A 12,285-nucleotide genomic window follows, 5' to 3' on the forward strand; every position below is an offset into this window, starting at 1 on the left:
GAAATATTAAAGGTAAAAATACCATTTTGAATACCTAATTCTGCAAGACAAAAGTCACATTTGTTAATTCCCATGTCTCTTCTATAAAACCAATTTACATATATAAATTTGAATTTTAGACTTCACAAGTTATTATATGTTGTACAACCATACAAACTGTAGATTCTATGTATTGAAACATGTTTTGCAGAAATAATTCGTCACCCTTTTGGTTTGACTGTAGCTGTGCTACATCTTCACCAATTGTAATTCTATTACCTATTGTCATCTGAGCTTTAATCTTGCTGTCTTTTGCTTTAGACATATAAATTCCCTTTTCATGTGGAGGAAGATATGTCGAAAAATGCATTCTATTTCCTGCAATGGTATTCGAAACAGATACCCTGAAATATTAAAGGTAAAAATACCATTTTGAATACCAAATTCTGCAAGACAAAAGTCACATTTGTTAATTCCCATGTCTCTTCTATAAAACCAATTTACATATATAAATTTGAATTTTAGACTTCACAAGTTATTATATGTTGTTCAACCATACAAACTGTAGATTCTATGTATTGAAACATGTTTTGCAGAAATAATTCGTCACCCTTTTGGTTTGACTGTAGCTGTGCTACATCTTCACCAATTGTAATTCTATTACCTATTGTCATCTGAGTTTTAATCTTGCAGTCTTTTGCTTTAGACATATAAATTCCCTTTTCATGTGGAGGAAGATATGTCGAAAAATGCATTCTATTTCCTGCAATGGTATTCGAAACAGATACCCTGAAATATTAAAGGTAAAAATACCATTTTGAATACCTAATTCTGCAAGACAAAAGTCACATTTGTTAATTCCCATGTCTCTTCTATAAAACCAATTTACATATATAAATTTGAATTTTAGACTTCACAAGTTATTATATGTTGTACAACCATACAAACTGTAGATTCTATGTATTGAAACATGTTTTGCAGAAATAATTCGTCACCCTTTTGCTCTGACTGTAGCTGTGCTACATCTTCACCAATTGTAATTCTATTACCTATTGTCATCTGAGTTTTAATCTTGCTGTCTTTTGCTTTAGACATATAAATTCCCTTTTCATGTGGAGGAAGATATGTCGAAAAATGCATCCTATTTCCTGCAATGGTATTCGAAACAGATACCGTGAAATATTAAAGGTAAAAATACCATTTTGAATACCAAATTCTGCAAGACAAAAGTCACATTTGTTAATTCCCATGTCTCTTCTATAAAACCAATTGACATGTAGCAATTTAAATTTATACATTACAAGTTAATATATGTTGTACACCCATACAAACTGTAGATTCTATGTATTGAAGCATGTTTTGCAAAAATTCCTACTCACTCTTTTGCTCTTACTCCAGCTACATCTTAAAAAATTTTGGTTCTGTTATCTATTGTCATCTGAGTTTTAATCTTGCTGTCTTTTGCTTTAGACTTGTAAATCCCCTTTTCATGTGAAGGAAGATATGTCGAAAAATGCATTCTATTTCCTCCAATGGTATTCGAAACAGATACCGTGAAATAGTAAAGGTAAAAATACCATTTTGAATACCAAATTCTGCAAGACAAAAGTCACACTTGTTAATTCCTATGTCTCTTCTATAAAGCCAATTGACATGTATAAATATGAATTTTAGATTTTGCAAGTTATTATGTTGTGCACTTATACATTCTATAGATTCTATGCATTGAGGCATGTTTTGCTGAAATTCCTCCTCACTCTTTTGCTCTGACTCTAGCTGTGCTACATCTTCACCAATTGTAATTCTATTACCTATTGTCATCTGAGTTTTAATCTTGCTGTCTTTTGCTTTAGACATATAAATTCCCTTTTCATGTGAAAGAAGATATGCCGAAAAATGCATTATATTTCTTTGCCCTTTACTGGGTAAAACAGCAAAAGCAGCGTGGTATATCTGTCCCAAGAAATATAAAAAAACTTTCATCACATTGTAGCGAAGAATGGTAGAATTGTAGTTATAATTGTACACATTATAATTAAACCGGAAGAACATTGCCGGGAAATACTTCCTCGAAGTATTTCCAAGAAATGTTCTTCCAGAATAACTATAATATTTTTTATTATAACTACAATTCTTCCAGTCTTCGCTACAAAGTGACGAAGCTCATATTTCTCGAGACAGGTATACCACGCTTCTTTTGCTCTTTCGCCCAGTGAAGAGTAAGGAAACAGAATGCATTTATCGACATATCTTCCGCCACATGAAAAGGGAATTTATAGTCTAATGCAAAAGACAGCTAGATTAAAACTAAGATGACAGTAGGTAACAGAACTACAATTGGTGAAGATGTTGCACAGCTAGAGTTAGAGCAAAAGAGTGAGGAGGAATTTCAGCAAAACATGCCTCAATGCATAGAATCTATAGAATGTATAAGTGCACAACATAATAACTTGCAAAATCTAAAATTCATATTTATACATGTCAATTGGCTTTATAGAAGAGACATAGGAATTAACAAGTGTGACTTTTGTCCCTCAGAATTTGCAGTTGCAGAATTTAGTATACAAAATGGTATTTAAACCATATACCATGAAATATTGAAGGTAAAAATACGATTTTGAATACTAAATTCAGCTAATGCAAATTCTGCAAGACAAAGACACACTTGTTAATTCCTATGTCTCTTCTATAAAATCAATTGACATGTAGCAATAGAAATTTTAGACTTTGCAAGTTATTATGTGTTGTACACCCATACAAACTAAGAATCTATAGTTGGAAAGATAAAATAGATAATAGAATAGATAATAGAAATTAAGTAGTATCGTGAACTTTCGCTCGTTCGCGGAGAGACGCGATCTCGAAGTCGTATTTGATAAGACAACCACGAATGACTACTACCTGAGTCTCCTTTCCTGTTGACGATGATGATGGCTGTTTTCGACTTGTAGATTCTTGCTGGACTTCGGCTGTTCCTTGCACTGGCCTCTGACTCGAGTTGATTTGGACTAACTTGATGTCGTAGAAGAAGTATAGAAATGATGTGACTCCTCTGTCGTGATGAGAACAAGTTTAGAGCACTGGTTGACTGTTCTGTAGTCCGGAGCACAAATGAATTTCGTTCTTGCGTGATTACGGAGGAAAACTCAGAGTGGGTGTGTCTTTTGAACTAAGGACGTGGATTCGTTGTTCACACTTTTCCTCAGGAAAAGTGAGGGTAACGATCTGCAATGCTGATTGGTTATGATCTACGTTAATGCATGAAGGTATGAGGTAGGAGAAGCCTCCTACCTTGGCTGAACTTACTCATGGGAAAATTCAGCTATTTCCGTAATTTGTAAGAGCGCCTAATAAACCCAGGTACTTTCCTAAGTACCATCCATAAACCGAAAACACTTATAGAATTAGATAATCTTTCCTGATAAGCAGCTTGTCTTGAAAACATTTCTTTAGAATTAAGTAAAAGGTTGTGCTTTATGGTGGGGCCTTAGTTTTATTGAGGGTCTGTCTAATGATGCTTGGGCCTTGACGGTCAGACAATGAAGGACGTCGCAAGGACCATTTCACTCGACGTAACACAGCGCCTAATAAACCTAAGTACTTTTGTAAGTACCAGCCAGAAATCGAAAACACTTATAGGATTAGAAAATCCTTCCGGATAAGCACATTAACTTGAAAACATTAACTGTACATGTAACTATGAAACGTGTAGAAGAGATAGATAGTCGTAAAGACAGAATAGACCGTAGAGCATTGAATTCGTATTGTATCGAATATTTTGTATTTTACGTTATTTACAACGTTCTTAAATTTTTCAATTTAAGAAAACGAGAACTGACGCCGAATGCAGTCGATATAAAGACAGATTCGGTATAACCGTTGATATCTGTTTCTCATGCCAACGTACCACGTATTGCTTTCCATGCATCGAAGGGTGAATTTTTCCGCTTGTTCTATCGCGATCGATCGGAACAGAGCGTGAACAGGGAAAATTCAAAAAAACATTGAAAATGTTATACGCGGACCGTGGTTCGCCGTGCACGGAGTAGTATAAACGAAACGAGAAAAACAAAAACAGGATTCACCGGAAACGGCCAGTTTGCTCGGCCGTGATTTGTTTCGTGCTAGCGCAACTTATTCCGGCCGCGCGCAAAACTACGCGAATTCGTTTCTGTCGTTCGCTTTGATTTATCCACCACCACCACCACACCGTTCTCGTTGTGTCGAGTCGCTTCGTTTCACTTTGCATCGCACCGAGTCAAGCGTCACGCGCGAAATATTCAGATCTCGTCAACCACCTTGGGATTAACGCGACGCTGCATTACCGATTGGAAAGATACATACATAGCGGATACGGTATTCGAACGAAATATGTAGCATGAATTTTCACGCGCGAAATAACTACGTTTATCTTCGTGGAAAGCTCGTCTGTGATAAAGCAAAGGAAACACCTATCGCTGGGACGACGGCAAAATACTGTATAAACTGGTGCGAGCGATGGAACTAGACACACGATAGTTGCAACACTATTGCCGTTTAATCAAAGCGGAAACTGTCTGGGGAAATATAGACAGTGGATGATGGGGCGACTAACATAAAAAAATAACCTTGCCGGAGACACAAAGGCAAAATTAGAGCGAAAACGGGTTTAACCTGTGTGGTCAGTTTAATTGCACATACGTCTACAGCAACGATAAACTCGTTAAAGTATGCTCGTGTTGGTAGCGTTCTGCGATTTATATCTAACTTTTCTTTTCTACTCTTCCGAATACGCTAACACGGATGCTTTTCACAGAATTTGTTAATTAGCCAATACTCTTTGATCCTCCATCGATCTTTCCTCTACGTCTCTTTCCATATTCCAGCCTGACGCCTGTACATCTACTTCGTTTTATTCATTTTTATTTACTTTATCTTTCTACCTATTTTATTTTTGCTCTGCTTCTCTTACTTCCTCTTATTCTTCCATGCTCTTTTCTCTTGCGATTCTCAGTCTGGAATAACCAACTGATATTACTCGCTTGTAAATTGGTCAGATTAATAAATTAGATCGAATTAACACGTGAAGTATATGTAACATCGTCGTATATCAAAGTAGAAGAGAAAGTTGCAACGCCATGCCAAAGAAATGCTCGAACGCAGGCAATCGAGCGATCTCGCGCTCTTTTCAAGCTCCTAGGACCGCAACGACCATCGAAGATTAATTAAAACGAAGAGCAGGGGAAAAGGAACGCGTGAAACGATAAAAACAAGACCGATCGACTCTCGATAGAGAGATAAGTTTGGCGATAGCGATAAATATTCGAATCGAACGAAAGTAGCAGCGGTATGTTGAAAAAAGAGAAAAGCACGATTACTCGGGGAAAAAGTGGTGAAATGAGAGTAAATAGCGGAATGAAGAGGACAGTTAGGGGAGAATCAGTTAGAGAAAATCGAACCAGTAGAGAGCGAGATGGAAAAGAGAATTACGCCGTGGTATAAGACGAAGCCAGCAAGCAGCAAGGAAAATGGAGTATATCGAAAATGGACGGAGTAAACGGAAACAGGAGTCGGCAGGTCGAAGAGACAGTCTCGCGAGAAAAACGAAGAACACACACAAGAAAAAAAAAACAGAAAAACTAGAAAAAAAACGAACGAAATTGCACGATCTAATTTTTGCCTTCCTCTCTTTATCGCCATGGAAGGGGTGTCACGTTCACGCAAGAGAAGCGAACGCGCTGCAGCGGATAAAAAATAAGAAATGCATTCCGAGCGAAAAATTAGTTGCGGCCGCGAAGAGACAAAGTACAAGAAGGGACGAGTGAAAACGGGAAATGGAACGAAGACGAGGAGAAAATGAGAAACCGATACGTACAAACTGACAGACGATTGATCAAAGAGAGGATGCGTTTGAAATCGAGTGATTTCAGAACAGGTGCATCGCGATAAATGCCGTTCGTTAAACAAGGTTACTCGGCTCCGGCTTAATTGCTTAAGTGTGTGAATCGTTTTATACAGCCGACTATCTAGAAAGCCCCCATCCAATGTACGACGCGTGAAAGACGACAGATAGATAAATTGCACGGAATGATCGAACACGATTCGTCTACGTCGATAGATTACTCTGTACGGTGTATTTCACCGAGTTTCTTGTAACGCGTTTAACACGTTCCATGCGGGAAACTATGATTACGTTTGCTCGCTACGCGTTTCAAGACAACACAAAGGGCGTTCGCCTGTCAAGTGTCGAAACAATTTCACACGGTGCTAATCAAAGTCAAAAATTCCTTTCGAGAGACTTCGACCTGCGATTCCTTTCAATTTGCATCGAATATGCGTATACGTGGAAGTTGAAATCGAAGGCACGCCACACTGTTCGCGAATAAAGTTTCAAAAATAATCTACGCGCCTTTAGTTTAGCCGACGATAAATTCGATAACTTTTTCCACGATGCTTCAAAGGTATTAGCGAGTCATTGAATGTTCTCTTAAGCGTATCTAATCGAACTCTAAGCTCCTAACGAATAAAAGCCGTTGATGAAAAATATTATCTTTCTGTAGTATTTAAATAGTCTAGAGTAGGGACAACAAAGTTTAGTTTTATTTTAACAAGCAATACCCAATACAAAAATCTGACTACAATATCTTTGTACGTCTTATTCTAACACTCGGCTCACAACTTTTGTCTTCCCAGGTCAAAGAAGACCCTCGACCCTCGCACCCTTCTCCCATTCCTTTACTCATTTAGCTTTGACGTCACCAAGGCAAACACTCTTATTTACACACTCTCTCTCTTTCTCTCTTCCCCAACACTCTTACGATTCTTAGTTTATACCTTAAATTTACAACTTATACTATCCCGAGAAAACTCGAACTTAAATATATGATAGACCAAGCGTAATCCCCCCCTGTTTTATATTACACTTCTCTAACGACTTCTTTTACTTTCGGAAAGCGGTACGTATCTCCTCAACGCCGGGCTTACATTTAAGCGAAGGCCGATTTTAACACGGTTGCATATCGGTTGAAGTCGAGAGACCGTTATCTTACCGGCGTGTACGCTCGCCCAGTAGATAAGGGCTGCTCCGTCTCTAAACCTATTACATATGCGCGCCAGCACACAGACACGTCTAGCCCCGGCCAAATGTTAGCAACCCCTATTTCAATTTTACGCCGACTTGCCTGAAACCCTATCAGCTATGACGTTGATGGAACATAATTGTGGCGCGGCTTTATCCGACCCCTTCTGTCTCTTTTTCTCGACAGAATTGCATTCGATGCGATCATCCCCTAAACTTTAAATCGTTCTTATCGTGCGTTTTGAAAAGGGGCAACCATCTTTTTTCACGACGAATGCCAACTCTTTGGCGAATTTCAGAAAATAATGTCTGCTTCGATCGTTCCGAGGCAAATCCTGCGACGTATCGCGTATATCGAGTGAGAAGGGGAGTGTCGCTACCCCTTTGCATGGGTTCGTCAAAAGAAGAAGCAGATATCTCGAATATGAAACGCGGAGACTGATTATAGCCCTAACCTTCGGCAACCTGTATCGAGGAGGCAATCATTTATGGATTACCATTGGTTCTTTCTTGTTGATCGTGCGTCTTCGTTAAAGCGCAAGCTGAAAAACATCAATCGCTGATGATAGAAAAGCCATTTGCGTCGTATAAACGTTCCTTTTTAAACGCTGTTTCTACATAACGACGATTCCGCAATATTTCAATTTTCATTCGATAATCGCTTATCGATTTGCCTGCGGATTAGCTTTGTGCCTGAAATATCTGTATATATTCTATCATCTTGCTTCGAAAGATCCATTAATTTTTCCCAAGCACGCGTGCAAACCAATTGCATCGCAAGGTTCGGTGCAGACGAGAGCGATACCTTTCCGTATGACAGAGAAATAAAGTTCTCCTATCCGGCAAAAGAAAAATACATACGTACGTATTTCCCTGTCGTCGGAACTCGCTGCCGCTGCGACGATTTGCAAGGATCGACCGCGTCGGGTCGAACTCGTCAAACTGTCGCAGCTGTAATTTCGACCAATCGCGGGGGAGACGCAATCGCGAGGAGAGACGTCAACGGGAGTCGTAAATTCCCGTTACGATTATACTAATCGACACCACGAGTTGATCGATCCCCTGATTTCCGTTAGGATAATAGGGGTGATTAAGTTTATATAACACTGTGATTCACAGAATTATAAAATATATATATTTCCAACTCTTAAACTACACTGTTGAGTAGATATAAATCGTCGATAACAACTTTTCGCACGAAGATGAGATAGATATGAATAGTAGAGCAAGGCTCATACAGTCGAATTTCGTATGTTAGTGGACTAGAGGATACTTGATAGACGTTAGATTTTGATGCTAGACTTCGACGTTGTAGTATGTAAAAGAAGTAAGTTGACTTGACCTAGCGGTGTTGATGAAATAAGTTGACTTGACCCTCCTAGAGTCGTAGGAGAAGTGATGAGTAGGAAGCCTCCTACCAACGTGGTTCGTGAGTGACCTTGTGCTTGGGAAAAACCCAGCCTGTTCTATTAGATAGCTATTCGGTTTTTCCTAATGGGTGCGTACCCGCTTTCTCCGTGTTTTTAATTGCGCCTAATAAACCCAAAGACCTCTCTAAAAACCAGTGTGCGTCGAAAATATTTTTAGCCTTAAGAAATCTTCCAGGACAACGGATTGAATGAAGACATATATTACACAATGAAAGAGAAAAGTTATGGTTGGTCCTTAGGTTTATTGAGGGTCGAAATAACGTTACGCAGGCCATCGGCTGCCGGTCGCGATAGCTGCAGCGCCGATGTTTTAGGCGACGTAACAGCAGCAGTTTTAAGGTTGTCGCGATAAAACGAATTCGGCCGGTCACAAAATCGAAACATCTACGATTACGATCGACGAAAGCATATCCATAAGCTGAATGACGGTGAACGCGATCCCCGACGGATGAAACGCGCGTAATTGAATGCTCGGGTCTCGAAGGAGAGGGCTGAGGTAATTTAAATGCATTAGAGTTTAGAAAGTTTCTTATTAACCGAAGTGCTCGTGATCGGATTCGACGTGGCATTTGTATCTTGAATATTTCATGACACGGCTGCCAAACAGCCGGGATGACGCGGATCCCCTACACTTAGGCGTATTCGCGCGAGCATGTAAGTGTGTCAATCGATGCACGCGTCGAGTGTATCGACTTCAAACGACCACCGCTACTACGTATGTATATGTATACTTCGTCGTTATACCTTTCAGTCCCTACTTCCTGAAGAGAAAGTTAAATTCGCCAAAATTTTACCCACATGGAATAAACCGCGGATAAATACATATTTAAAAAATGACGTAAGGTTCGATTTGCCCCGTGAGAAATACGCGCGTAATACGACGTAGTATAGCGTTATACGCGCGTAGAATCTCTCGTATACTTTCAAAGTATAAATGGAAATGGAAGAAGCATGAAATGCCCGTTATTATCGTTCTTGTCTTTATTTATTTCGAAGAAGATTTCGCTAGTCTCCTGTAACGACCATATTACTCCGTGTAACGAATGCTGGTAATTAAGGATTACGGGAGAAGTTTTATTTACCTTTTAGCTTATATTGGTTTACAGCGTCACGTCGGCCAAGATACACAGGTAAAGTTTTCAAGCTGTTCTTTACTTCCGCTAGCAATGACTAACTCGAACCCTTTGTAAATAATGTTGTAGTAAATAGTATAATTAAGCGTGTTAATTTCGACATAAACCGTTTTACTGTTTACTTCGGGATCAACAATTTCGTTGCGTTCAACCATGATGCGGTCATAAGCGAATGCGATAAGACATCGTCGCAGTAAAGAAAGTAAACGACAAAGTTTACCGTTCACTCCTCGAGCGATAACTGAATTTTCTTTTTCTTTGCAGATCCTTTTCTTTGCCAGCCGTTCTTGCTCCTTCTGTTCGGGCTTTTTTTAATAAATGGGAAGATGTCACGATCGACGAAGATTTTGACAGTTCTTGCATTTATCACGTTCGAGAATCGCGTAATTCGACGGTTGCTCGACGAACCAAACGATCGCCAGTTGTATCGAACATAAGACCGACCGTACTTTCGAATATCGCTCATTTATTCAAACAAAAACATTTCTTTCTTAAATCGGAAAAGTCGACTAAAGTATCGACGGATTATATTTATAAGAAGCGTTATTTTCGTTAACAATGGAAATTGGGAGGGATATAGAAAATATAGAGAGCGAAAATAGTCGTAAAGTTAATCTACCAAGATTAATTTCATCTACTTTAAAACTATTTTTTCTCCTACGATCTTTCATCTTGTCGACTACACCGCTTATTATACGATGAGATATCCAAAGGGAGCACGGTGCACCTCCTTCCGGCGTTATTCAATTTCCTTCGTCCGTCTTCCTTCATCCGATCCGTTATCGTCTAGCGCACGATAGATGAAACGTTCGTTGAATTTGTGTAAAGCAGAGAGCGATAGTCACGGTAGCGAAGTAGAAGACCCGCGAGCCATGGAAACCGAGCGGACTTCTTTGCCGAATTCGCAATTTTTACCGGAACGAAGAGATAACCTATCGGCGTTTAATGTTGCGTTACGCGACCTGACGTTTTCACCGATACGCGGCTATCGATTTTCAGTCACGATATCTTACCATCTGCGGAAACACGTCGGTCGCACGATTCACTCCGTAAATTTCAGGACAGCGAGTCCCCGAAGTGTCAAGACTCTTAAACCGCGATGAATCTATATGCTATTGCCTATCCACCTACCGGTACGTGTATGATAGACACCGATCCTTCTATCTATGCCGAAATATCTGCATATTTGCAGCGATAGAATATGCATACTGACGGTGCATAAATATCAGATGTTAGTTGATAATTGCACATCGCAAACTATTATGCGTGGTATAACCAGACATGCAAATAGCACGATAATCAAAAATGAACATATGGGACTGGATCCATCGCAAATTATATGTACATCATTCGGTATAAATTTCGATAACTAAGATAATGCGCACAGGAAAGGCTTCGGAGCTACTTAAAAACGGTATACAAATTGTGTGATACTTTCGAGTTGTGGTTATCGATCGAAATTTTTTATTTCCTTTTATTTCTTATCTTCGTCGAATATCACGAACGTTTCAAAAGCGCGAAATACGCGAGAGTCGCTGTTTCGGATAACGACGTCGATGTCAGTTCCAAAGACGAGTATTTCATCTTAGTTTGGCAACCGCGTTGCAGTTCTTTTCAATGAAATCGCCGCGTCGGTGGCGTTGAGCGAGTGATTTCATGTTCGCGCGATCCATTTTAACTCGAAGAGACCCGAAGAGAGAAACTTAACCAACTGATCCGCGAACGAGCGCTTTCAAGCTCGAAGAAACGAAAAGCGGTCACGTCGATTCGTGAGTCGGTCGATTCGCGTACCCGCCCGTCGATTCGAGCTGTCCATCGCGTCAAAATTTCCTAACTTCGATCCGAAAGAATGCAATTTTTCTGGAGTATTCCATCGACGATGCACGCCAACGTGAAAAGGTCAAAAGTCGACGTCGTTTATTTTGGGATCATCGATATATAATCGCCCTCGCGTCGCTAATGCGTTGCCACGCGATTCCAGCTTCGTCGAACGTCACGGAATTGGCTCGTTTATAACGTATTCCAACGATAGTTTACGAAAAGCTATTTCCTGATAAATTTCGACTTCAGGATGACATTTCGTTAGGAAAAGCGCGCATCCGTTGATCAACGACGTGCAGATTCCGTCCAGTGGTTAGCTGTAAAAGAGTAAGTCGTATATATATCGTATATTATCGTATAATAGTCGGTGTATCTCGGAAAGGAACGTGCGCGAAAACGGAAGAGTAAAAGTATCAGCCAAGTTTCTCTAGCGCTCTTGTAGAACTTAGCGGAAAGCTTATTCCAAAGGACACTCGCTGTTAGAGAAGCCCATCCATATAAACGAATCGACAGTTAAACGCGAGAGTTACGAGCGGCTGGAATTTCGCGAAAGCGGTAGGAACTTTGCAGAGACTGTCGCCATAAACCTTATCGAGCATTTTATATATTACAGGCAATAGAATTTTCTTCCAAGGAGACCTGTTCCTTTTTTAATCGAACATCCGCGACCCGCGAGCCGTACATCCGTCGCGCAGCATTTTCTGCTTTCGATATTGGGGATCGTCCGCGCGGCGAACGTAATAATTTCACTGGATCGGGAGTGAAGCGCGGGGTTCAAGGACGAGCAGAATTCCGAACTCTGAATTCCGAATTGCTAGATCTCCGTAACAGGAAGAGGCCGTGAGACGATCCATGAATCAGCCGA

At 40.0% G+C, this 12,285-nt stretch overlaps 1 protein-coding gene across 1 annotated transcript in view; it reads left to right on the forward strand.

Moving 5' to 3' along the window:
• The first annotated feature begins 2,291 nt into the window (after nt 1-2,291).
• The window catches only part of LOC138189739 (A disintegrin and metalloproteinase with thrombospondin motifs 7), a 42,059-nt gene continuing 32,065 nt past the window's right edge, over nt 2,292-12,285 (forward strand). Inside the window, exon 1 of the mRNA XM_069131873.1 lies at nt 2,292-2,550. Coding sequence (XP_068987974.1) covers nt 2,292-2,550 — 259 coding nt within the window. The remainder of the gene's footprint in view (nt 2,551-12,285) is intronic.

Source organism: Bombus flavifrons, chromosome 2 (assembly GCF_040668555.2).
Source record: "Bombus flavifrons isolate JBK064 chromosome 2, iyBomFlav1_principal, whole genome shotgun sequence".
In the NCBI taxonomy this organism is placed as follows: Eukaryota; Metazoa; Arthropoda; class Insecta; order Hymenoptera; family Apidae; genus Bombus; species Bombus flavifrons.